At 34.2% G+C, this 27188-nt stretch overlaps 4 protein-coding genes across 7 annotated transcripts in view; 2 read left to right on the plus strand and 2 right to left on the minus strand.

Annotated features, from left to right (window-relative positions):
- LOC116022939 overlaps nt 1-5828 on the plus strand; it is a 6188-nt gene extending 360 nt beyond the window's left edge. The window contains exons 1-4 of one of the 4 annotated variants that reach the window (XM_031263854.1): nt 9-86; nt 327-1259; nt 1332-4827; nt 5482-5828. In XM_031263854.1, coding sequence (XP_031119714.1) covers nt 338-1259; nt 1332-4798 — 4389 coding nt within the window. In that variant the 5' untranslated portion in view covers nt 9-86; nt 327-337 and the 3' untranslated portion in view covers nt 4799-4827; nt 5482-5828. Of the gene's footprint in view, nt 1-8; nt 87-326; nt 4828-5481 lie in introns of those variants that run through there. The other 3 variants (XM_031263853.1, XM_031263851.1, XM_031263852.1) reach the window with 3 other exon arrangements.
- Nucleotides 5829-8273: 2445 nt separating this feature from the next.
- On the minus strand, nt 8274-10953 carry LOC116022041. The gene is made up of 3 exons (XM_031262587.1): nt 10606-10953; nt 8737-8856; nt 8274-8485 (listed from the first exon to the last, which is right to left on the minus strand). Exons 1-2 carry the CDS (start codon nt 10810-10812, stop codon nt 8743-8745), a joined length of 321 nt encoding a protein of 106 aa, XP_031118447.1. The 5' UTR covers nt 10813-10953; the 3' UTR covers nt 8274-8485; nt 8737-8742.
- Nucleotides 10954-11990: 1037 nt separating this feature from the next.
- Nucleotides 11991-14511, minus strand: LOC116021740. The gene is made up of 3 exons (XM_031262211.1): nt 14137-14511; nt 13141-13483; nt 11991-12314 (listed from the first exon to the last, which is right to left on the minus strand). The coding sequence occupies exons 1-3, from the start codon at nt 14496-14498 to the stop codon at nt 12249-12251; spliced, it is 771 nt and encodes a 256-aa protein (XP_031118071.1). The 5' UTR covers nt 14499-14511; the 3' UTR covers nt 11991-12248.
- A 5534-nt stretch (nt 14512-20045) lies between these two features.
- LOC116023035 (LOB domain-containing protein 1-like) lies at nt 20046-21176 on the plus strand. The gene is made up of 2 exons (XM_031263982.1): nt 20046-20339; nt 20694-21176. Exons 1-2 carry the CDS (start codon nt 20046-20048, stop codon nt 21042-21044), a joined length of 645 nt encoding a protein of 214 aa, XP_031119842.1. The 3' UTR covers nt 21045-21176.
- Nucleotides 21177-27188: the final 6012 nt, after the last annotated feature.

A 27188-nucleotide genomic window follows, 5' to 3' on the forward strand; every position in this document is an offset into this window, starting at 1 on the left:
CCCCCCCCCCCCCCCCCCTTCTCTCTCTAAAACCTTCAAAAATCTCGACTTTTTTTTTTCCCCCAGGAGAGGGACACATACAAAAGGTACTCCTTTAATTTTTATTCTTTTCTGGGTTCTTTTAGTTGTCATGAGGAATGCAATCTGGGGTTTTGATTTAAAGATTGCATCTTTTTGTTTCTTGAATTTGTTGTGTGGAGGGTGTGGTCAGATTTGTATGGTTTAGGTATTAGGGTTTATGTTGTTTTGTTGAAATTCCCTGTTGTTTGGTGAGATTTGGATTCTTGGTTCTTTGGACTGATAATAAAGTTGGAATCTTTGATTAGGTTAAGAGACCATGGGTGAGCATGAAGGGGTGAACTCAGTGGCTGCTAGTGAGACTGAGCCTGCCAGTGGAGAAACCCTAATGGGGAATTTGGAGCAGGGTGGAGATGAAAGTGATATAATGGTTGAGGTGAAGGGGTCTGATGTGTTTGTTGATGGGGATTGCTTGAAGAAGGTGGATTCAGAATCCAAGACTGAAGATTTGGATGGTGGGGTTGATCTTGGAGCAAAGGAGGTCCAAGAAGGGAAGACTGAAACTGGAGTTGAAGATCTTCAAGATGTTGCAGGGGCAGCTCGGGATGTCGATGAAATGGAGTGTGCTGAGGCGGTGAGCGAACGAACTGATGTTGCAGAGGCAGCACGGGATGTCGTTGAAATGGAGTGTGCTGAGGCAGTGAGCGAACAAACTGTCGTTGTAGAGGAAGTCGGGGATGAGGATACTGAAAAAGGAGTTGAAGGGGTTGAGTTGTCATCTACGGGTGTTGAGTCAGATGTTTCGGTATCAAATCCCGGGAATGAACCTGCAAATGAGCCAGAATCGAAGAGTTCAGAGAACGAACCCGTTACTGAAAATGCTGCCTCGATTCCAAAAGAAGATTCAAGTTCTAAAGATGAAGCAATTCCAAGAGAAGAGACCAGTACTAAAGATGATGTGATTCCAGGAGAAGAGACAAGTACTAAAGATGAAACTCGGCATGATTCTGTTACAGATGCTGGAGTTTCTTCTTCAGAAAACGAGCAAGGTTTAGTGAATTCAACTCTTTGCGAGGGGGTCGATAAAGACCGTCCTGCTGAGTCAGAGAATTCACAGAGCCAATTAGCTCGTGAAGATGATCCTTTGATGCCAAGAGAAGAGGAAACAACAGGTTTCAAAGATGAAGCTATGCGTGATCCTGTTGCTAATGTCGGAGTATCATCTTCAGAGAACGATCAAGGTTTAGTGAACCGAACTGTTTTCAATAAGGCTGATACAGATTGTTCTGGTCATGACAACAATAAAATTTCAGATTGTCCTTCTGAGCCAAGGAGTTCGCCAAGCGAAATTGTTAGAGAAGATGCTACTTTGATGCCCGGAGAAGAAGATACTAATTTTAAAGACAAAGATACGCATATTGAAGATGCCGGACTATCTTCTTTGGAGAATGATCAGAGTTTAGCGACTCCCGCTACTTGCCCGGTGATTGATAAAGATTCTTCTGGACATGCAACTGACAAGATTCTAGATAGTCCCGTCGAAGCTGCCACCGAGAGGGAAACTGGAGAGGTCAATAAAGATGAGATTTTACACTCAAAGGCGGAATCCATGGAAAATATTGTTGACCATAAAAACTCGCCTCATAATGAGGAGGGTTTGCAAGTAGATGGTGAGAAGTGTACTGCAATTTGTGATATGGTTGTTGCTGGTTCCCAATCTCCCGATGAGCGGGCTGATGCTAGTGATGGTTGTGGAGCTCGAGAAGTTGATAGCAAGGGTTCTGATAACCCTAATTGTGGAGTCCTCGATGAATCTGAGTCTGACAAGATAATTCAGACTGAAGCTCCAAAATCTGCTGATAATGATGTGAAAGATAATTCCGAAGTCTTGCCAGATCAGCAACCATCAACAGAATCCGGAACCAATAATATTAACGGTGAAGAGTCAGAGCTATCCCATGCAAAATGTAATAACCTCGAGAAAGGAGATGCGATGGAAGTGGAGGTTGAGGGGGTACTAGATTCCGAAAATAGAACTAGTATTCACTACTCGGAGAATGATATAACCTTAGAAACCTCCAACAACACAGTATGCCCAGCTGATGTTAACGAGGATAAGTTAGATGTTACTAATGCAACTAACTTAGGCCCCGCAAAAGACTCCGATGTTGTTCAGACTGATGCAATGGATATTGACGAGGATAAGTTAGGCTTTGTCAATGCAACAAACTTAGGCTCGCCAAAAGACTCTGACATTGTACAGACAGATTCAGAATTATCTGTCAAGAACACTGTGGTTGTCCCGGCCAACACACAGGTGATAGACAGCAATACGGTTGCAAAATCTGAACTTGAAGGTTTGGGTGGTCATGAATCTGCGCCAAAAGATGATGAGAATGTGGGTCTAGTTAATAAAGGGAATCAGGCAGGAAATGACTGCGCTACTGATACTGAGATGATAGATGATAATTCCACATTTGAATTCATCGATGATGGGTTTTGGCAAGAAGATGAAGGAAAAAACACGATACCTAGAGGAGACAACGCAAGGAGTGAAGGCACTCCCGACATGGGTTCTGTTCAATCCCACGGTCAAATTGGTACCGAGGAATCTTTGGTTGAGTGTCAAGGCAATGTTGTGCAAAGTGATGCTACTCCCGGTACTGATACCGAAATTTGCAATCAGATGAGTTCCCAGTCTACCTGTATCTCGAATGAAGAGGTAGTTATGCAACAAAATCTAGTACTTACACCCGAGGCAGATCATGGCCAAAGCACAGTAATGACAACTGTTGCTGAAGAACAAGTTGAAGGTGCTACTGGATCTGGAGCCTATAATGAGGTGATCGGCCAACAAGCAATTGAGATGGAAAATGCTGATGGTTTCTTGGACGCCCATGTTCCAGAAACAACGGTTGTAGATGAGCAACGGGAAGAAGAAAACGAGAAGCTTCATTCTGATGAGAAGCATGATATTGGAGAACAAAGAGAAATTCAAGAGAACGCTTCTCAAATTGACCAGTCATTGGTGTCGGGTGTGAAGGCAACAAAGCCTGCAAACTTTGCAAACATATATCCCGGTTTTCTACTTCCTCCAGAAAAATTGGGAAAATTCACTGTTTCTGATTTGGTGTGGGGGAAGGTCAGAAGCCATCCCTGGTGGCCGGGACAGATTTTTGATCCAGCAGATGCATCGGAGAAGGCTGTTAGGTATTATAAGAAGGGCTGCTTTTTGGTCGCCTATTTTGGGGACCGAACTTTTGCTTGGAATGATGCAACCGTACTGAAGCCGTTTTGGTCTCACTTCTCCCAGATCGAGAAGCAGAGTAACTCAGAAACATTTCAAAACGCAGTAAGGGGTGCCTTGGATGAGGTTTCGAGACGGATAGAGTTAGGCCTGGCCTGCTCTTGCATACCCAAATCTTCGTATAACAAGATTGCGTGCCAGGTTGTTGAGAATACTGGTATACGGGAAGAATCAAGCCGAAGATATGGTGTGGACAAATCTACTGGAGTGAAGTCATTTACCCCCGATAAGGTCTTGCTTTTCTTGAGAGGAGTGGCACGATCGCCTACTTGTGGGGCCGATCAGTTGGACCTTGTTATTGCTCGTGCTCAGTTATTGGCATATTCTCGTTTCAAGGGATGCAGTGAGCTGTCAGAATTCTTGTCAGGTGGAGAACTATTGGAAAATGACGAGGAGGGAGTTACTGTGAACAAGGGTCCCTCTCATAAACGTAAACACAATTTGAAAGACAGCTTGCAGCCTACGAAGAAAGAGAGGCGTATGTCAGAGATAATGGGCAACTCAGAATTAGACGAAACTCTTGCAGATGGATCAGACCGGACAAAGAGTGTCTATTCTGCAAAAGTGTCGAGCACAACATCAGTAACTCCTAATCCACCGCCTTTCAAGATTGGCGAACGCATCCTGAGAGCTGCAAGCCACTTAAAAGGCGACAGTACTCAACCCGAGGCCAGTTCTCCCTTGCAGAACCCACCGAAGGAAAAAGTGGCGGGCCCATCTGAACTCCCGTCTATTGATGAGTTGTTCTCCCAGCTTCAGTTGGTGGCGCAGGCTCCGATGGGAGATTATAGCTTTTTGAATACTTTTATTCATTGCATTTTAGATCTTAGATACCCAAAGCACTCCGAGTTGCAGAATTCATCTACTGGAAGGCCGGTTGTTGGTAGAAAGAGGAGAGCATCTCAGGCCCCCGATGGGGCTGCCGAAGATTTTGAATTCGATGATATAAATGACTCATATTGGACTGACAGGATTGTTCAAAACTATTCCGAGGAGCAACTACTGCAGAATGGCGAGAACGGTGGGAGAGAGGAATTTCCGGTTTCACCCTTTGATTCAGAAAAAGTTCATAAAGCAACCCGTCGCTCATACTCTAGGAAACGATATTCTATTGGTAATAATGAAATCGGGGTAGATGAATGCAACGAGGAAGCTGAGAAAAGGAAGCTCGAGCCAGCAGAGCTTATCTTAAATTTTGCAGAGGGCAATCGGCTTCCTACAGAAATGAGCCTTAATAAGACATTTAGACGGTTTGGACCAATAAAGGAATTAGAGACTGAAGTTCATCCAGATTGTGCCCGTGCCCGAGTAGTCTTCAAGCGGGGATCTGATGCAGAAGTTGCTTATAGCAGTGCTGGCAAGTTCAATATATTCGGGTCTATGCAAGTGAACTACGAGCTCAACTATACACCCGTTATCTCAGTTAGACCACTGCTCCTTACAATACCACAGGGCCAAGAGGAAGCAATTTGATCAGCAACTATAATAGTATGATAGTTCAGGTAAGCACTGCTTATATTCAACTAACGGCTGTTATGAGATTGTTATAGTTTCCTGAAATTATTTGATCAATTCGTTGATATGTCCACATGACAAGAATCTGGCAAATTTCCGTTAAAATTGTTATTTTGTTTGCCATTCTTTTTGTGCAACGAACAAGGGCTGAAATATATTTTCTTTGGGATTCTGTTCTTAAAGACTGATGATGTTATCAATTGTATACATAACTTTTTTGCAAATGATAAGCCTATGCTACGGACTTCTATTTAACCCGCTAAATTCTATTACTAATTTCCTTTGCAACCTACAACACTACCTCTATCATTGCGGATTAGTCTCCACTGCGATTTCTGTTCACAATTGTCTTGATTTCTCTATCCATTTAAAGAATTGGCACCCAATGCTGTTAAAGTCGCCATTTTTTTTTTCTACCCGACCATATTGTCACCATTGAGCTTAACCATATTCTCAAATCTTATGCACTATCACGTAATTGAGCGATAAGTTTTTGAGGAATGGTAAAGAAATCGGTTTTATTCGTTGTTTGCATAAACTCCTCCTTCAATACATTCTTTCTTGCGAGAATTTAGCTCTTATTTTCCAGTCTTTGCATTGTCCCGTGTTTTCTAAGTATTCGGATTGCCTTTGTGTTTCAGCCAAGAGAAGAGAAGATGGAACATTCAATGATAAAGCCACAGCCATGCAATCATTAGCAAAAGAGGACAGCAAAGTAGAGAAGGTAACCAGACTTCAATTCATCTAGTTAGAACAAAGAGATGAAAAAACGAAAAAACTGCAAAATGTTTCGTGTAGAGTGGTGTATTTTTCTTGTGAGCGGCTAACCACCGTGAATTCTATTAGATGCTTTTTTTTTTTTTAATCAGTCAACTTAGGACTCTCGTCGCCTTTTCTCCATTTCTGTATATATTTGATTTGATGAAGCTCTTGTCTTGCCTCCTTCATGATCTTGTTGGCTCAAATATGGAGAACTTCATTCTGCTTCTTTGTTTGTCTGTCGCCATTTTTGTTCAGTTCTGCATTTTCTTGAGCTTTGCCCTGTGTGCTTTGAGGTTTATGTTCTTACCCTTAATCCCGAAATTCCTAATTTTATTGGCATTATTTGTTGAAGGGTGAGTCTCTTGTGAGACGGGTCTGATCAGGTCAAGATGGAAGTGCAATACTTATATTAGAAAATGTAATACTAATCAAGAATAAATTTTCGCTTATAAGGGAAAGTGTAATGTTTTTGAGGAAAAGTGTAATACTTTTAAATAATAAAAAAAAGTAATGTTTAGGGGTGAAATAGATACTTATGCGAAAAAGTGTAATACTAATTAAGGATAAATTAATTGATTGTTACAATGTTACTTATGATGAAAGTGACACTTTTGATAAAAAAAAAAGTGTAATACTTTGAAATTAAAATGCATATTAGGAGTTGAAGAGTTACTAATTTTCTAAAATTGTACTTTGTAATTCTTACGAAAAATGTAATATTTACGAAAATTTTGCCACGGATGAGGATATATAATACTGTCTATTGGAGATTGTCTTTATTTATTACCTCATTGGTAATTCTGTACATATATATAATATATTACCTCATTGGTAACTCCTGTACATATATATAATAATTACTACCTCCGTCCCAAAATGGTTGTCTGGTTCGTTTAACGAGACTTGACTGAAGTAATTTTTAATCCAATTTTTTATATTATTAAGTTTAGCATTAATATATAAAATTTATATATTTGGAAACTACATTAAAAGTACTATTAAACACAAAAAATTAAATTTAAAAATACTAAAAAATTACTAAAGAAAATAAACAAAGAAGGAAGAGTTGGTTTGACCAATGAATAGTAAATAGGACAGGTAAAATGGGATAGAGGGAGTATTATTCTTGACATTGTTGCAAAGATCACGCTCAAGCATTGGCTGATTGTCTAACATATCGCTATAATCGGTGGTCTAGACGACTAGTTGGTTAAAGGGTTATTTCACTCAAAACGACATTGTTTTTGAGTGAAATAATCATAAATCGTTCAAAGCCTATATATTTTTAGGTTAATATTTAATATTTTAGTATTAACTATTAAATTATTAAATAATTTATAATTATCAAGTTTATAAAAATTAAAACAAATTTAAAAAATAAAAGAAAAATACATCTGCTAGGCGGCTTCGGACACTCACGATTTTTTCAAACATAATTCTTGATATTGTTATTGTTTATGAAATTAATTTTTTTATAATATTAATTATTTTTAAAAAGAACATCTTTCCATACAATGCTTAGCATTTTAATCTTTTATTTATTAAATTCAGCTTCTTGTAAGAAAGAAAGAAAAGAGTGGATTAAAGAGAGGGAGGGAGAGATCTGAACGGTGTTAGTTGAAGACTGGGTCAAAAGGGCACACAACATTACATCTTCTAATTCCAAAACGTTGAAATGGTGCCAAGTGTCATCTCCCTGACTGTTACTCATAAAATGTGTGTTTTTTTTTTTTTTTTTGAAAGGATGTGTGTTTTTTTTTTGGTTCCTTAATTTCTCAGAAAAACAAGACAAGAGAATAGAGAAGAGACATCTTTTGTAAATTGGTAGTAATCTAGGAAACTTGGGTTTTTCTGTTGCTGGGATTTGAGTTATTCCTTCTAGAAGGTGCGTATAGAGAGAGATATAGAGAGATAGAGAGAAAAGAGATTAATGGGTACAGCAACATTCATCGAAGTCATTCTTGCCATCTTCATACCACCTGTTGGTGTCTTCATTCGATATGGTTGTGGAGTACGTTTCTTTCTTCCTTTAATTATTTTCTTAAATCTTAAATTTATCTTTTTGTATTGCGCTAATGAAGGTTTTATCATCAATCAACAATAAGTAAATAAATAAAAGATTTTTAATGTATAAACGCAATGATCTCTCATAAAAAATAGATGATAACATGATTGTTGATTGTTTAAAAGTAAATGGTAACCTAAGATGATAACATGATTGTTGATTGTTTAAAAGTAGATGGTAACGTAATTATTGATTGTACAAATGTAGATGATAGCGTAATTAATTTAGAAAATTACGAAGACAATAAGAATGCACTTCTACAAAACATCTGGAAGAGAACATGAATTGAACTCGAAACCTTTTTTTTTTTTTTTGTTATTTTCTTTGATTTAAAGATTTGGGATTTTGCAGGTGGAATTCTGGATTGATTTACTACTAACATTTCTGGGATATTTTCCGGGGATTATTTATGCACTTTATGTATTGCTTGTTTAGCATTTGATGCCTTCTGTAGCGTAAAAATAAATAAATAATAAAATGCATTCCCTATTACTGTAATGATTTCCTTTCCCTTCTGTATTTTACTCGGTGTATGTCTACTTTAGTACAATTTCTGTTATTTTTATATATATTTTTTCATAAATCAAAATAATTGGAATGCGAAAATGACAACCTTAAAATACCACAATTAGATTTAAATTTTTATTTGAAAAAAAAAAAAAACCTTGAAATTCAACAAGATTTCTTGACTGAAGCATTATCAGTGCTGTTCATGTTGAAGGCATGTAAAGGGTTGGAAATTCTGCAGAGCTGATAAATGCCTGAATTTGGGCAGTTTTGCAGCAAATCCCAGTTTCCATTGGTGCAAATGAAAGCTCCTTGTACATAAGACATTAGCAAAAAATGTAGAATAATTAGTTCTCCAAATCACCACTTAATCGCAAGAGTAAATGGATTATTGCTGGGTTTAAATTGTGATACCTTCCCAGTTCCCACCCAGGAGAAGGGTTCCCAGAAAAGAATGGATGAATTGAGGAATGTCGAAGCAAATTATTCGACAAGAGAGCAAGGGAGATGATAATCACAAGATATTTTCTAGTGGTAATGAAAATTGCAGTAAGGTACTCACTGGCTGTCATGGCTGATAAACATCGGGGAGTTGGAGACCCACACTTGCTGCGGATTTTCCCAGAACTTTCTTCATCTCATCAGACCTATCAACCGCGATATTGTAAGAAAATAGCAAGTCCTGAGGAAGAGCATGTAAAAAAATTAAAATGAAAAATATCGTCATTGTCGTAAATATCAATGTTATCCCACACTACAAACATTACGTATCATGCAAAACAGGCAAGGAAAAATACAGAAAATAAACTAGGATAACTACATATTGTGAATATAGATTTGACAGAAAACTCCACAGTTTCTCAATAAGTGCTTCTTACAATGGGTAAGTTTGTCATCAAAAGTCAATTTCGCTTTTTTTTATTTCAAGAGAGAGCTTCTTTTAAATCCCTATGGTGCAGGTAGTTCTTCCAAATTAAAGTGGGAAAATCAAGATATATATAAGATTCATTAATAGTCAGAAAGGCTAAAATCAGGGAATAAAAGCAGTTCATAAAAACCACAAATGCATTCCATCTCTCAGTTCTGAACCAGCCTTGTCATGGTTGGATATCAGGAAAGGATGCAATTAACAATTTCTATGCAGATTGCAGAATGAATTCTGGTATCTAAGATAGCACTGATCTTGATAAAACGTGATTGTATAACCATTACGTTTGGGAATGAGTGTATGTTCATTGTGTTTTCTACATACTCGGAGGAAACCTCTACTCCTCTGGGTTTACTTCTAATACAGATTGCACTCCCAACAATTAAGCCCATGCTTACACACATTATTAACAGCACCATGCTATAACTTATCCAATTCCCACAATCCCACACCCTCTCCATCCATAGCCATATTTCCAACATCAACAACAGAGCAGAGACAGTACACCGAAATTGGCAGTAGATGAATATGGTTGCAAGTGCTTCTACATTTGTAATTGATAAGAAAGTTAAACAGCAACAATTCAGATGATTTTTCTTTGTTTAAACCTCTCAGCTTACTTTTAAGACAGCAGCTGATTTCGTGAATAGATCCCGATGCAACCAAGATGCTGGAGAATTTTGATCACAACGACTATCCAGTATCCACAATCCAAGAACTTGGACCCAGATTAAAATGCAGGAAATTGTGCACCCATGAAACAAACAATGCCATTCAACCCACACGGCCACACAATATTAAAGGGAAAATAACCCAAACTCCAAACATTAAAAAAAAAAAAAAAAAAAAAAAAAAAAAAAAAANAAAAAAAAAAAAAAAAAAAAAAAAAAAAAAAAAAAAAAAAAAAAAAAAAAGCAAAATCTCAAATGAGACCCTCTCACGGATCCTTGTCCGTGAGACGGGTCGGGTTTTTCATATGTGTTACACTTTCTCTCATAAGTATTATTCCTAATAAGTAACTATTCTATTACATTTTTATTTAAAAGTATTATATTTTTCATCAAAAGTATTACTCCGTACATTTTTCCAAGTTTTACACTGTTTCCATAAGTAACAATCAATCAACTTATCCTTTGATTAGTATTCAATTCCTAAATATTATATTTTTCTTCAGAAGTATATTACACTTTCTCTGATAAGCAGGACAATTTATTCCTGATTAGTATTACATTCCTTGGTCCTACAGTCTGAGGAAACTCACTCTAAGAAATACTCCGTAATAGAATCCAACTTAACTAAGCCTTAACCACAATTTAGTTCGGGTAGAAAACTTGTACAGATGGACTCAATTTCTCCATTCTGCTCAGTTAACTTACATCATAATACTGTATATATCTAACAATAAACTTAAAATGACTTGAACAGTTAAACTTCTCCATTTCCTTGTAGTTTTAGCAAGCAAATACACAAGTAATATGTGAATTATAAGGAACAAGAAGTGACCTTGTGATGGTGAACACTGTTGAGCAGAAAAGTGTAATCTTTGGCAAGCTGTAATCCTTCCCGAACATTAGGAGCTTGACTGTTAACGCTCTTCCTAAACTCCTCCCTTATATAGTCGGTGAAATCCGGTTTGTGCTCTCCTTTTACAATGTGTTTCTTCACCGCTTTCAGAAGGCTCCTGTACGCCTCCTTCCCTGCCGAACCCATTGATTCCCTTCCAATCTCTGTATGAATCTGGATGTTCTACAATAATTCAATAGCACACACTATAATCAGCCTCCAAATTCTGAAATCAAAATGCTTTCAGATCCTGAAAATCAAATTCTAATGAGTTTAATATTTGGGAATACGAACGGATTTAGCTCGACCTACGGGGAATTTTCTAGAATATTAATGGAAATTCGAGAAGACGAAGAAGCGGAGTGTGTATGACTAACCGGAGAGTTTAGATTCTCTGTTTCGAGGGCTTCGCAAAACCTCCCAAAATTTCTTGAAACTATCTTACAATATTACGGATAACTCCCCACTAAATTCACGACTTCATAAAAGCCACCCGTAATTGCTACATGAATAACAAAAACTTCTATTATTTTTTATTCCAACTCCGGAATGAAATTCATCTATCATTCTAAAATTATTAAGAGTGTATTTAGACGAATGATAACATAATGATCGAGATTAGACCGCTCTAATTATAGCGTTTTCATTGGATATTTACTCTTTCAGTATTTTAATTTAAACATTTGTAATGGGAGATGTGGACTAGACAAGATGCATAAAGATTAATACGTGGTTTGTTAGGATAGTTGTTATGAATGTGTCGAATTGAAAAGTGACTTGGAGATTAATAAGTGATTTGTTAGGATAGATGTTATGAATGTGTCGAATTGAAAAGTGACTTGTACATGAGTGTTATATATAGAAAAATTTTAAGGTGTTGAACGGTATACATAACTCTTATATCGTATCACTTTAAAGTGAATGGTGAAAACTTGGAATTTGTACCAAATACAACACCAATCTTGTCATGTCATTTTTTGACTTTGAGTTTGTACAAGAGGCACCGTGCCAACTGGCACCCTAGTCTCGAAACTATACATTTTTGTCTTTTTCATTGTCCTTAGCTGACTATTATTGTCTTTTGGATATTACTCTAATATATCATCCGATTACATTATTATTAGTCACTCTACTAAATTACATCAATTTATACCATGGATCACTAAAACAAGTTCATTTTTAGTGTAATGAATATTCATGTTAAATAGTACACTCAATATACTATAAATCAACCTTTTGGTCAGTGGTCCACACTATAACAATAGCTACATTTCATTATTGTCCTTTCCATTACTATCCTAAAGAACAATTCTTACACAATCGCAGATTGAAAGAGGTAATGCATTATAAATCCAAAATAATTTTTTTTTTACCAATGGACAAGGCTGATATATGCATTGGCAAGAGCCAAGAGAACTGTGCATAAATACTTTCGAGTACAGGGAAACCTGGACCTGCAAGGTCAGTTTTTAGTACAAAATACAGATATAGTTATATCTTCTGCAAGGGAAAAGGAAATGGAGAAATCATCACAATTCCTTCCTATCGTTCCCCTCAGAAAACTCTTTGCTGGAGAAGATCAATTACTCCTCCAAATGGAACACCACATTATTCTTCTTGTTGAAGTAGTGTGTTGTGTGATCAACCACCTGTAGGAAACCGCAATTTACATTATCGCATCCTCAACACTCCCAAAGAAGACTGGAGTAATATGAATAAAGCTATCTTGCTGAAAATAACTTTTAGAAAAGCATACATATTTGAAGACCAACAAGCCACTTTGAGACATTTGTTGCATCACCTCTTAAAGTTGTGATAATGCAACACCTTCAAGTTCTCTCTTGTAATCTTAGTATGAAAAACCATTACATTCAAATCCATTAATATTAATACTCCCTTTGTCTTATTTTACCTGTCATATTTAATATTCACTGGTCAAACAAACTCTATCTTATTTGCTTCTTTTTTTTTAGTATTTTTTAAATTATTTTAAATTTGATTTTTTTTGTGTGTTTAATAGTACTTTTAATGTAGTTTCTAAATATATAAATTTTATATACTAATACTAAACTTAACATTATGAAATAAATAACTTCACTCAAACCTCGTTAACCGAACCAGACACAAAATAGGACAGAGGGAGTAATAATGATGACGATGACAACAATAATAAAAACAAAGCTTAGTATCCAAAATCAATATTGTGATTATTGTCAAAGGCCTATTCTGCTTCCTTATCCCGCATCACGGATTTTTTATAATGCACACTGAATCACAATGAACTCCCATTGCACTGATGTGATCTATATATAGAAAGAAAGTTTTCCATGAATTACGTACAGGAGACTATATTATCCCTACCATGTTAGTCCAAATCTGGTCTCACTATATCTTGCAAAAATGAATCTTTTTGAACAGACGCCATATGCTTAGTCTAAAGAAACTATGTAATAAGACAATGCAAGAAGACCTTACATTTGTATTATTGAGTTCCAGATTGTAGAAGTCCATCACACCCCCGTTAAACAATGGTCCAGCATGCCATGTACCTTGGTTTAGCTTTATAAACTTCGAGCCTGAAATTTTAAATGCATGTACTTCGTCAACAGCAGGAGGCACATAGAAATGCCCACTATTTGATGGCTGGATATTAACACCCGTTTCTCCCTTAATTTCACTTGGATCTACCATAGATGACTTAGCAACTCCAAGATACCAAACATTGCCCCCAATTGATCCAAGACACTGTGTCACATTGGCATGGTGTGTAATGCTTGAAAACTTCAATGACCGGCCTTTGAGTTGCATAATGTAAAACCTGAAGTGTTGCATCCATAAGCAATTCATTTTTCGATAGGATTATGCATTCACATATATTGATGGACTTGGATGGATAAAGGAGAACATTTGCAAATATATAGATACACACACGAAGAAACTTCTGATGCCTTTTCTCCTACAAAATCTGAAACTTCAAGTACTTCCATGATCTAGAAATTTAATGCCATTAATCAAAGGCTCTTGCAAAAGCATGCTAGCAGAACATCAAGAGTGAGCACCTCGAACGTATTCTCCTTAGTTCTATTTCATAGCCTTAACCTCTTCAATTAATTATCCAGCACACAAGCAATAAGCAATAAAACAATGAATCCTCTCCCATTCCTTATCCATTTTATTTCCCTTTTGCTACCAGTAATTTATACGGAGTACTAGAATTGCTTACAAAATTAATCTTCATTAGGTAAACAACAGTATGAACTTTTCTATACTCTCTAGGTGATATCCTTTAATTTCGCATATTAATTCCTGTTATGAATATCACAACTGCTTCAGAACAGCTTCAGAACGAAATCAAACTCAGCAGAAAGGCAATCTAGGCAACAAAATTCAACAAAAAAATAAAACTAACAATTTTACTGGCAATTTAAGGACAACTAATCGATCGATTGAGCTTGAGAGAGATTGAAAAACCTAGGAACGCCACGGCTGAGGTCGAGTTGAGCATCGCGGGGGCCGAACTCTTCGCCGTCGGGCGACGCCTCAATCACTTGTCCAAACTCTCGGAAGGTCTCCGGAGTAGCTTCGATGGGCTTCAGCTTCACCACGGCCGGAGAAGGTTTTGTTTCGCATGAGCTCTCCATTTTCACGACTGAGAGTGACAGAGAACGGTTAGCGCGAGGAGGAGAGGCCGGAACGGAATTTCTGCCACCACTTAGCGGTGGAAGTCCGATCAGCGATATGCCGCGGTGGACAACAACAGCTGGGGGACGAATAGCCACTCCATATGGCTTAATGAATAGGAGAAAATTGAACGGTGCAGATTTCGTCCACATTGTAACAATTTTCTTCAACAGCAATTTGGGGCCTATACACAATTTATTTATTTATTTATTATTATTATTTTTTTTTTGAATGAGGCCTATGCACAAGTTGATATCACATCTTATGGTTTACTTTATTCATCAATCAAAATATATATTGGTTCATTTCTTGCAATGAAAAAAGACTTATGTAAATCAACCAAAGTATAAGTATTGAATCATAAATTTAATTCTTATCAATACACTTTTGATTTAATTCATTGACAAATATTTTTATAATGTGGTTTATCACCACTAAAAAAAATGTATAAAAGACATAAAAAAGAATGTGTTAGCTTATTGTGTTGTACTAAAAAAAAAAACAAAAAAACTTACTGTATCAAATTATGTTTACCAAACACACATAATATAGTTACAATAAGAACCTCTCATCATGTGAGAACCTGCGAATTTGTACATAAATGCACGCAATTTACCCTGTAATAGTTTGTGTGTATTTATGTAGACAATTATGTTAATATATATGGGTGATGTTCGCAAGAGGAGGTATTCTCATTTGGTTGTTAATATATATATGGGTGATGTTCCAATGAGAACCAATCATCCCATGATAACCTGCGATATGCCGCGGATTCATTCAATATAAATAATTATAAGGAAAAATGTAATACATTTACATAAAACAAAAGTATTACATCTTTCCTTATAAGTAACAAACACTTCATTCTTTATTAGTATTACACTTTTCACTATAAATATTACATTTCAATATTGATCTGACCCGTTTCACAGATAATTCACACAAATGTAACCCTAATTTATAAGGAGTATTATATTCTTTATCAATATTCCTTATGAACTAGCATTTCTATTCCTTTAAAATTCATTATATTATGTAAACCAGATATACTATTAGTATTTTTGTTAAATCAAAATAAGCATATAAAGCATTAGAAAATGCAAACTAAGCTTTTTTCTAATTTATTTTTTTAAGGCAATTTGAAAGATTCAACCATCACAATTGATTCTTTCTTTTAGTTTTTATTTATTCTTTCTTCAATAAAAAGAAGAAAAAGATAAGCAGTACTGCATGAGAAGATTGGGTACGTACGTGTAGACTAGGGCACACAAAAGTCGAAGAAAAAGAAACAGCAACCAATTAATTTAACTCTACTTTGACCCCGACCTTGAAGCTCAAGGAAACACCAACAAACATTCACATTCCTATATACGCATATAAATATATCATAAATAAATAACATTAATCTACCTAAAAAGTCATCCTAGTTCTAGTCAATTTCGAGACCAACCAATTTCATCATTTTTTTATGTGACGATAAAAATTCATATTCACTATTTAAAAATATGTATTACTCATACATATAATACGTAGTAGCTTGTAAATTATACAGAAAAAATAAATTATATTAAAAATATCTTATATAATGAATTTGATCAAAAGAACATTAATAATGATTTAATTCGTGACATTTTAATACGAGAGTTAACTAATTTGATCGCTTTACTGTACTACTGCACTGGTCTTCTGTGTATACTGTGTGAATTGGAACAAAGTCTGGGTTTAAGAATAAAAGTAGGTCATTTTCAATCAAGTGCCAAGTCATGGGTCAATCTGTCAAGTGTCAATGGTCGTTGGAAGATGGAGTTTAGCACCGGCCCATCACTGCTCAATGGAAATACATATATACACGTATTTTTTTCTTTTAAATAATATTACTTTAAATTAAATAATATTATATACGGAGTATTTTTTAAGTGACAGAGAAAAAGTTATCGTTATTATTTGAGAGTTTATATCTTATTTTATGATTTTAACCAATAAATGATTATAATGAGATAAATTAACTTAAATTGTTCATAATTATCAACTCAAATTAAGACGGTCAATAGGTTGCTCTTATTAGGAGTCAGTCAATTTATACTAATGCATTTTAATTAGTTGTTTGTTTAATAAATAAATCTCTTTATTTGGTAATTAAATAATCAATATATCTTATGGTTATTTATTTATTTTCAGACCAGTCACATAGTTAATAAAGAAATCTCCTTATTATATTGTTCGCATGGGCAGTTTAGATGGTCATAGGGTAAAGTTTGAGAAGAAGAACCATGTTCTGTAGGGCCACACTACAGTTTATTTATTTGTGTAGGAGCAACATCTCATATGTTCTGTCGGGCCAGGGTGCGATTTATTTATTTGTATGAGCAACCTCGCAGATATTCTGTCGGGTTAGAGTGCGATTTATTTATTTATTTATAGACCAGCTGGAGAGTTTGGTAAATCTGTGGCCTCATCAGATTTTAGCTGGAGTGTTTGGTACATTTTTGGCCTCATCAGAATTTTTTATTTTTTTTTTAAGTGTGTGTAATCTATTTTTGTTATACTTGGTAGTTATGTTTCTAGACTTTATTTATTAATTTTAATTGCCATTGGCAATGAAACTTAATTTGGAAGAAATTGATATATAAACAAATTTGGTGAATGCATGAAGAATGTCACTTTTATGTTAGATGTTGGTTTGTACTTTTCTTTGTTGAATGTTTTATGTATTATATTTTCACAAAAGTTTTTTTTTATTTTTAAATAAATATTCCATTTTTATTTTATATTTATATATAATAAAAAGTCCAAATTCAACTATTAAACATTGCCCCTATATTTTTAGAATCCAAACTGAAGCACCTATACCGATTGACTACTCGACTAGAGCATACACTCCTTGGCCATGCCGGTTGCACACCCAACCTTGTGTTGTTGCGGTAAGACCAAGCACAAGCTCTAAGTGCGAACAATCAGACTTAAATAGAGCGTTGGCTTGACCACATGTGATTGAATTTTTTCTCTTTTAATTTTATCTCTAGCATTTTTTATATTTTAGCATTTGACATGATATTACTTATAAAATTTACTTATGTAGTGTGATGACATGTCTATTATCCTTCTAAATATGGTGAGGGCATTGATTATTTAGACTGAAAAAGTTTTAAAAAATATTGAACATATAATACCTTGTAAAAAATCATGAGTGTTAAAAAAAAATTTGAGAATCTCAATCTCATTATCGCTTAACTTCCTTCCACTTAACAACACGTTTGGTTCACGGAATGAATTTGGAGGGAATAGGAATACTATTGCATAAGTAATAGAATAGGTAAGGAATAGAACATGAATTGTATTATAGTGTTTGGTTCGCTGAAGGAATAGACTTGGGAATTGTATTCCAGCGTTTGGTTGGTTAAAGGAATAGAAATGCAATATATATTTAAAAGACATAAATGCCCTTGTACAAATTAATAATAATAATAATAATAATATTATTATTATTATTATTATTATTATTATAAATTATTATTATTATTATTATTATTATAACAAACCTGTATAAACTAGGCCGTTGCCACAGTCATCGGATCTTCACGGGGAATTAGAATACTTTTTCTCACAAACACAATCTCACTCTCAGAAGCTCTCGCCCCTCGTTATCGTGTCTTCGTTCATCACAATAGCCTAATTCTGACATCATAAGGTTAATCCATTTCGAATTCTGCTACTTTTTTTTTTTTTTTTAATTTTTTCATGTTTTGATCCCCGAATTTTTACGGTTGGCGTTGATTAAATGTATAAACCCTAACAATAAACATAAACCCTAGCAATATATATAAAACCTGTTGCGGCTGCGGCGGCGTGGTGCCGCAGTCCGCAGCAGTATATTTGTTATATACTGCTGCGGCTTGGGCATCGTGCCGCAGTCCGCAGCGCTGCTGGAGTTTATATATATATATATATATATATATATATATATAAATTATTGTAAAAAAAAAAAAAGAAGTTTAGAAGAATACTTTGAAGAAAAATTTCAATTTGCAATGGCGGAAGTAAGATGGGTATGATGATAGAGAGAAAAATGAGCGTAAAAAATTAATGTTTAAAAAAGGATAAAAATGGAAATAAAATAAAATACCTATTCCTGATAGATCAGTAATAGGCTAATACCAGGGGAATGCTGGTAATAGCTATTACCCTTGCAAGGGTAATAGCTCATTCTCATGAATAATGTTCCTGGAAATACAAGTGTTTACTAAACAACGGAATATGCTATTACTGGGAATGCTATGCCATTCCCTGCCTATTCCGTGAACCAAACATCCCGTTAAAGTGTTGCCTTTTGGTTCAGCAAAATCTTTTGAAATAGTCTTGTACTCTTGTTCTTGCGAGTCATAAGTGAGGACGTGTCATTCTTCTAGCTTATTATGTATTAATATAACAATTAATGCAACAATATTGAATATCAGGGACGTACGTTTAATCGTTTATGCATGGAATTAATTTTCGGTCACCTTAATTTAAGACGGTCCAGCAAAATTTAGTTGCATTAATAATGACTTGACCGGAATTGTATTAAAATTATATTATTGAGGGTTTATAATACAAAGGTAATTAAATATATCACTGTTAATTAACTTTCTAATTGAAGTGACATTAGTAAAGTGACATCGTTTCAATTATATTGACCGATTGATGTAGGATGATGGCTTCTCAAAGTCTTGAACGTAAACACATTTTCCCACTTTAATTTCCGCTAATTTTCCATACAGACAATCTATCCTTTGATTTCTCAGTTTCTCACCCCTTTTTTCTTTTCTAACTTAAACTTTACTTTTTGAAATATCGACGACGATCTATTTTTGTACTTTGATCAGTTTGTTGCGGCCCAGAAAATACGTGAGAATGGATAAGGATAATAAGGTACATGCACACCCCGCGCAATTGTACATTGTGAGGCAACTTTAATTAAATTGGTTAAATTATACGCTTGACTCTCAAAGGAGTATAATTCAAACCTATTAACTATAGACAACTTAAACTTATTTACCCCTCATGGTCAATACCCTTCACGAAGTGCATATATGAGTTGGATGTATTACAAATTAATTAAGGATCTTCTTAATAGGTTATGTATTTTCAGTTAATATATTATGCATATTTAGTTATAATTGAATGTACCTAACATGTTAACTAAATATACGGAAGACTGTGATATTGCAAAATGTTCACACACATATAATCCAAAAATACACATTATGTTGTTAAAAAGTGCATAGTGTGGTGTTAAAAGTTGCACAGTAAAATTGACGATAATTATAAAAATGTCATCGTTGTTTTTTTATTTGGTCTTGATCTGTGTGTTTTTTAAAGATATAAGATTGATATTGGTTCTTAATATTTTTATTGATAGTGTATTCTCATAGGATAGTTTATATGAGAGTGCAACCGGATGCCACTAGACCAACATATATAATTAAACCCCAAATGAAAATTACTTTTAATGTGTGAACTTATGTATCATTGTACACGATTGATATTACTTAGTCTTAGTGATTTATAATGATTTTGATGGGGGGGTGGGGTAAGTATAAATTACTGCACCACACTGTATATATGTCTGCGCGTGCGACTTACGAAGTATCGTGGAAGGTATGGCTTGTCCTATATATACCAATCGCAACGTACGTATCTCATCATCTCACAGAACCAATATGGAATACACCACAGCTGACAAGACCGCCGCATCATCATTGACGACTCCATTCTCCCCGCCTTCTTCTTCTGCTGCCTCGTCCCCGGCCGCCGTGTCTCCCCCGAAGACGAGGAGTTCCTCTCCGGTGTCGTCGTCGGTCGTCGTGGTCTCTCCGTGCGCGGCCTGCAAGATTCTCCGGCGGAGATGCGTGGACAAGTGCGTGCTGGCGCCCTACTTCCCGCCCACCGACCCGCTCAAGTTCACCATCGCCCACCGCGTCTTCGGAGCTAGCAACATCATCAAAATGTTGCAGGTACATTTAATTTAATAATGATTTGTAAAATTCTAAAATTTCAATCACAAACTCGGCCCGACCAAATTTGTAAGATAGTAAATCACAGTAACTCAGAAATTCATTAGATAGAGAGACCAAACTAATATCTGGTCTCGACAAATAACTCATCATATTGAGTGTAACTTTATACTGTTACTACCAGACGATTTTTAGTGTTAAGTTATAGTGGGTATATACCAAATTTGAACATTTTGAATTCTCATTTGGGGGCCAATTAATTAGTGATTGGAATCCTGCCAAAGTTGACTTCAACCTGGACAGGTTTCATGTTTGCTCTGATACCAAATTGAAATATGTATCCTGTTTTTACAGGAGCTTGGTGAGGATCAAAGAGCGGACGCAGTAAACAGCATCGTTTACGAGGCGCAAGCGAGGATAAGGGATCCGGTGTACGGCTGCGCCGGGACAATATGCCAGCTACAGAAGCAGATAAGTGAGCTGCAAGCGCAGCTAGCCAAGGCACAGGCCGAGATCTTTAACATGCAGTGCCAAAACGCCAGTTTAGCCAACCTGATTTGCATGGAAACGGCGGCGGCGGCAACGACAACGGCGTCGAGCATCAACATCCAAGAAGAACAACTGCCGTACTTTGACAACGTTGGATCGTTCTTTCTCGAAGATAACTGTGCAGCTCTGGAGCCAATGCTTTGGACATGGAAATGACGACCAAAATCATTTCATTAATTGAATCAGACAATTAATTAGTTTATTATCATCGGCCAAGTTGGTGTTGTTTGGCACATTACTTAGTATAGTAGCACTCGGCTATGATCAAAAGATGAACTTCAACCAAAATATTTTTCAATAACAATTACAAGTTAGGTTTTTGTAAATCAGAGTGAACCTACCCCAGAAAATAGGGGAAAAGAGTTAGACTAGCTACACTTTTTTTTTTTTTTTTTTGGGATCAAGACTAGCTATACTTCTATATATAGTTGTATCTCAATTTCTTTGTCCTATCTAATATTGAATTAGTCAATTTAAAATAAATTTTGATTTATACATTTTCTTTTCAAAACACCCATCATTCTTTACAAGGTATTATTTGTTTTATACTTTCGGAACTTAATTTCATATGAATATAATCTAACATTTATTTTACAATATAATATACACATTAATTTGAATTCTCGAGCTATTGTAATGTGTGTGTATATATAAAACACGTTAACTTGATATATATATTAAGGGTACGGTCATTGTTTTTACTTTGCTCTTATCTATAAAATGATAGGGTCGGACCTGACAATAGTATAATATTTTTATTCCATTCCTTCTATCTTGATTATATTCCATTCATTTTGAAATTTTATTCCAATTATTTTTATTTTTATTTTGTGAACCAAATATCACATTAATCTCAAGATTAATTATTTGTACTTGTGCGGAAATATAGTTTTATTGATATTTTTGGACGGAACATAAGAGTTAGAAGTTATCTTTAGATTGATAATGTTGTTGATAGAAATGTAATTATAAAATAAAGTCAAGCTCAAATCTAGCGATTCAACGAAAAGTATGAGTGGTCGTGAAGATGGGGCCAAATATAGTTAAAGAAGTCACTTGATTGCAATAAAATTTCCAAGTCAATTTTAATTTTTCTGTACTTTCTATGTTAGTTAATCAACCAAATTGAATGCGACCTAATGCTCTCATCGTTATACCATTGATCATGGTTGATTTTGTAATATAAATAAATGACATATATGCTTATTTTTAATATATTGTAAGTTCATTCTTTATTGTACTATATGTTCAATTTTAGTCGATTCATTATATTTTGATACATATTTATTTTTAGCATAGTACTAAAAATGAACATGCAGTACACTCAAAATGAATTTGCAATAAATTAAAAAGTACTCCGTAACATTTATTGCTGGTCCACCTTACATGCAGTACTCTTGCGGATAATTCAATTTTAACTATTAATTGTACACATGTACTTTAAGAAAAATCAATTTTATATATTAACAAAAAAAAGTGTAATAAATTACAATAAGACTACAATGTAACAGAGTCAGTAATACTAAAAAAAAAATCAAAAAAAAAAGTTTAGGTATTTAATTTACTAATAGATTGTTATTGATAAAACACTAAAATCAATGAGCATTTAATTTGTAAATATTTAATATGTTGCTAAATCTGTTGGTATATTTATTTTGGTGTTTTCTTGTAGTATATTATATAAAAAAATATGTGTAAATATCAAAAGTTGTTTAATCAAATTGGAAGGATCGACTTGAGTAGTTTAAATATGAAGTCGCTTAGGAGAACTATTCTAAATAGGACCAAAAACACATTACATTTGACTAAATTAAATTTATATTTTTGCGAGTTACTCTGTATTACATAGAAGTAATATTTACTCACTACATACCTTCAAATAGAGACAATAGTTTTCATCATCATCCAAAATAATAATAATAATAATAATAATAATAATAATAATAATAATAACAATAATAATAATTTATAAATTCCAGTAATATTCTACACGTTTTTATTCTTAATTTCCCGTCAAACCTAAATTAGATTATGCCTATAATGATTAAAACATATACCCATACTTCCAGCATGAGCTAGGAACATTTGCCCAACCATAAATTTCCACGCAGAATTTGGAGTGTTTCAACTTTCAAGTACATACATTACAATATACCTCAATTTCTTGATTCTTGATGGAATATTTTGACAATGTTGGCATGTTGCATTTGTATTTGTCATTTCTTTTCTAGAAAAAAAAAAAACTTGGAAAATTTTATCCTTAATCTGGAAAGACCATTGTTGTTGATAGAGTCTTTTATTCTCTATAATTTTGTTGCCACATTAAATAAAGGATAAATATTTGATGCACCGTCAATGTATAGATGATATACACTGGCGGTGAAGGAGAAGATGTCACATCATTAAAAAAAANTTTTTTTTTTTTTTTTTTTTTTATAAAATATTTAAGACTTGTATTTAATTAGAAAACCCTCTATCTCAGACACACACGTTAACACGTCCCATCTCATGTGTAGATGCTAATACCAAAATTGAAGAATAATTAATGTATTTGGGAGAAGAATAATTAATGTGTTTACACATTTATTATAATTATTATATTTTTTGCTCAACAAAGTCCCTTTCGTATATATACATCTTTTCCAATCTAAATATATCTTTTAGATTAAAATCTAGCTTCATTCCATCATATGTTATGACCATTTCACATTAATCCTTTCCAAGCTAGTTACGCATATACAATTTCAGCCTTGTGTATCACGTCAAAATACTTATAATTTGTTATGAATATCCTTTTAATCCAACCCTATTCACATTACGTTTAAAATATACCATTCATTTTCCGTGCTTATTCTACACGTTGCCTTCAATTTAATAATAATTTTTTATTTTTTATTTTGGTTTCGTACCACTTAATACCAAAGGCATGCATACATGTATGGCATTTAATTCACAAAAATATAATTGGGTTTGGTATGTTTCACCAAATAAGTAACATAGAAAATTTTATATGATGTAATTGTTTTGCTAATTAATCATATCCAAAAGGGCTTAGATAAAATGTCATTGTTTGCCAGGTAAGTTGTTAACTAGCAAACACTGTTCTTAAATCACAAATGATATGTAATTAAATTGCAATAGAAAGATTATGTGTAATGGACTTGACTGAAAAAGTGATAACAAGTACTAAACCCATGACGTACTTTCATGTATGAGCACCATGTTGTACATATTCGATCTTCTCTTTCAGTACAATTTTCTATTTTTCTAAAAGAATGATTTTTTGTTTTAAATTAATAAACGTGGTATAAAGATTTTAGGTGAAACTCAACAAGGGCAAGTTGTGGAAATGGAGGACTTTAGTCAAGTTAGTCCATACTTTTACATACATGCATCAATGCAATCTAAATGTAATGATATAGATCTTGAAAAACACAAGAACGAAACGATCAGATTTCAAACTTGATATTCAAGTCCAAACTCTTATTGTAATCTTAATAGCTAGGTAGTTAGGTATAAATAAGCAACCACTATAAAGGTGAACACATGGATTAACTATTAGTAATAGTCAAGCACTTAGAAATACTATTATAAGTGTTTTTTTTCCTCTTTGGTCACAGGATAAACTTTTGGCCACTATCTCAGGTAATAATCTTCAATTCAACAAATAAATTACATTAGGAAGACTCTGTATGACAGATTTGACGAAATGGGTGTTGGCAAGAATCAAACGTATGACCTTTAAGTACGAAAATCACGTTCTACCTACTTGATCATCCTGTTTGTTCTCAAAATGGAAAAAAAAAATAAAGATATAATTTGGTTATATTAAGTGATTGAAATGAGAATTGAAAAAAATATGTAGATTATTTCAACTGTTTATCTTTTTTTTTTTTAGACATGACGACATCATAGTAAGACGGTAAGATAGAGAGATATCAAAAAAAATTTATTAAATTAATATAATTTTCATATGCTTTTAAGTTTTCTTTTTCCCTTTAATTTTTGGGCCTAAGTTAATTGTAGGTGTTGTGAAAATGTCAAATTAGCCTGGTCTAAACGCACTAGTAAATCTACAAATTAAAATAAAAGAATATATATGGGTAGTGTACATCATTCAGCCAAATTGCAACTTGTTTGTTGCGGCGAATATTATCTCTTGGAAAAATATGGAGCAACAATTGTGACATATTATAGACTAGTGGCGGTCTAGCGGAGTCGAGACTTAAGTTTCGTTCGATGGGTCAATAGGTCTAACTTCAATTCATATTATTTGATAAGGTATGTGTGTGTATATATAAATTTTTATTGAACTTAATAGAACAAGTCTTTGGAGAAAATGAATTTGAGAAGAAAAAGTCTAGGAGTGGGTGATCTTCAGAGCAAATTAAACTGTATGAATCATGATTCACATTGCAAGCTGGACTATAACTGATAAGTTCTTATTTTTAATATGCTAAAAGTTTATTTTTTAATGTATTGTATGTTCATTTTTAGGTAATATACTAAAAATAAACTTATAGTACATTAAAACTGAACATTCGGTATACTAAAACTGAATTTGTATATTAGTGCAATCATTATTACGTGGACCGTGGTGCACACAACTGTATGGACCACGGTCCAAAAACACATAAAGTATGTTATTCTAACTCATAAAATACATTATTCTAACACATAATATACATTATTCTAACTCATAAAATACATTATGTTATCCTATAATGTTTATTATTCTAACACGTGCTGAGAACAATAATTTTCTTTTTAACATCAAAACGATGTTGTTTTAGACCGTAATCCACACAATAATTCACCATATTAGTCATATACCTTGTAACATATACAATGATCCACGGTATAATGATGATACCTTAAGTGACCTAAGGCCCTATATTGGGGTTGGCTCGATTGTGGACAATGTGAGCTCAATGTATAAGACTATAAGGTATTTTTTACGTCAAATACAATGAACATTTGTTTTGTCAAATTTATAACCTAATGTTGTGAATTGAGTCGTGTATCTTCCACCTTTAATTTCCTAATCTTTCGGCTCTTGACCTTGACTACTCCATTCTTTAACATAAGGAATTTATTTGTGTAGTGTGGAACGTAACCTTAATTTATTTTATTGTACGTTAATTGAGTGTAATTGGTTGTTATTTATGTATTTGAAATTGTTGTAATGACGAGGCATTACTTAATTTAGGCCATTATAATTATATTATTGAACTCAACCGATGACTTCCCATTTGAAAGAACCTGGCCCTACAGAACATATGCGACTTGTTGTATGCTCTCCTCGTCGTCCAAATTTGCCAGCGCAATACTAGCTAACATTTGAGTGACATTATCGGAATCCATGCAGAGCGTGTAAGAGAGCGACAAAAAAAACCTTAGAAAACCACCATAGAGGATGGGGAGAGAGAACTCGCGAAAAGAAAGTGAGAGGAAAACCGTACCTATCACAGTTTATGATATTTTAGAAGTCTATTCATAGAGTGTTGTTGTTTGACCATAGGTTTTCCTAGTTACGGTACACTAGAGCCTCATATATTGGGAAGTAACCCCGACTAAGTTGGTCAAACAATTAACTTTATAATCACAATGTTCCAAGTTTAACTTCTCGTGTAAGTTGCCTATTGACCTTTTTGGTTTGAGTCAATCAACTCTTTCCTGTGCATTCGAGTAGTAGCAACAGATTTTCCAATAAGCCAAAAACCTCATATACTGTAATACTGAGAATGAGACTAGTCATATTTGTGTTGGGTAAGAACTGGCAAAACACCATCTCGTAGATTTGACACAATATCTCTTATTAAGTTGGAAGAGATTCACAACATTTTATTGACATTCTCATGGCTTTGTAGCTAGAGTGTTCTTTAATGTATGTATATTGTGCTATGTATATTTATGAGGACTAAACTTATATGTTGATGATGAGGAATTTTGAAGTAAAGAATGTTATATTAGGAGAGAGAGAGAGTCAATCTCATTTTCTAAAGAATTCTATCCCATTTGTGGGGGGCTTGACTCTTGAGAGTTACTGTAACATACAAGCTAGGTCTCAGTGGTATAGTCGTCTGTTAGCTACATTTAATGGAGGAAAATTCACATATTTAATTATTTTCAATTTATAAATATTTTCATTCACTTACAAAATTTTAAAATATAAATATTTAATTATTTGTCAAGTTGTAAATATAAGTCTATCAGCTATTTAGTTTTGTTTGGGAGTAGGTTTTATGAGGTCATTTTTGTAACTTTGAAATTCCTTCCCATTTTTTCCCTCTACAGTCT

The sequence above is a fragment of the Ipomoea triloba genome, chromosome 6 (assembly GCF_003576645.1).
Source record: "Ipomoea triloba cultivar NCNSP0323 chromosome 6, ASM357664v1".
NCBI classification, from domain to species: Eukaryota; Viridiplantae; Streptophyta; class Magnoliopsida; order Solanales; family Convolvulaceae; genus Ipomoea; species Ipomoea triloba.

What these genes read in the sequence shown, in the direction of transcription:
- LOC116022041 (XM_031262587.1), bottom strand. Translation starts at nt 10,812, where the DNA reads ATGGGTTCGGCAGGGAAGGAGGCGTACAGGAGCCTTCTGAAAGCGGTG. An exon ending in ACAGTGTTCACCATCACAAG is followed by an intron (nt 8,857 to 10,605) that starts GTCACTTCTTGT and finishes GCTCTTCCTCAG; the next exon opens with GACTTGCTATTTTCTTACAA.
- LOC116021740 (XM_031262211.1), bottom strand. Translation starts at nt 14,498, where the DNA reads ATGTGGACGAAATCTGCACCGTTCAATTTTCTCCTATTCATTAAGCCA. An exon ending in CTCAGCCGTGGCGTTCCTAG is followed by an intron (nt 13,484 to 14,136) that starts GTTTTTCAATCT and finishes GCAACACTTCAG; the next exon opens with GTTTTACATTATGCAACTCA. An exon ending in TGGAACTCAATAATACAAAT is followed by an intron (nt 12,315 to 13,140) that starts GTAAGGTCTTCT and finishes GGTTTCCTACAG; the next exon opens with GTGGTTGATCACACAACACA.
- LOC116023035 (XM_031263982.1), top strand. Translation starts at nt 20,046, where the DNA reads ATGGAATACACCACAGCTGACAAGACCGCCGCATCATCATTGACGACT. An exon ending in ACATCATCAAAATGTTGCAG is followed by an intron (nt 20,340 to 20,693) that starts GTACATTTAATT and finishes CTGTTTTTACAG; the next exon opens with GAGCTTGGTGAGGATCAAAG.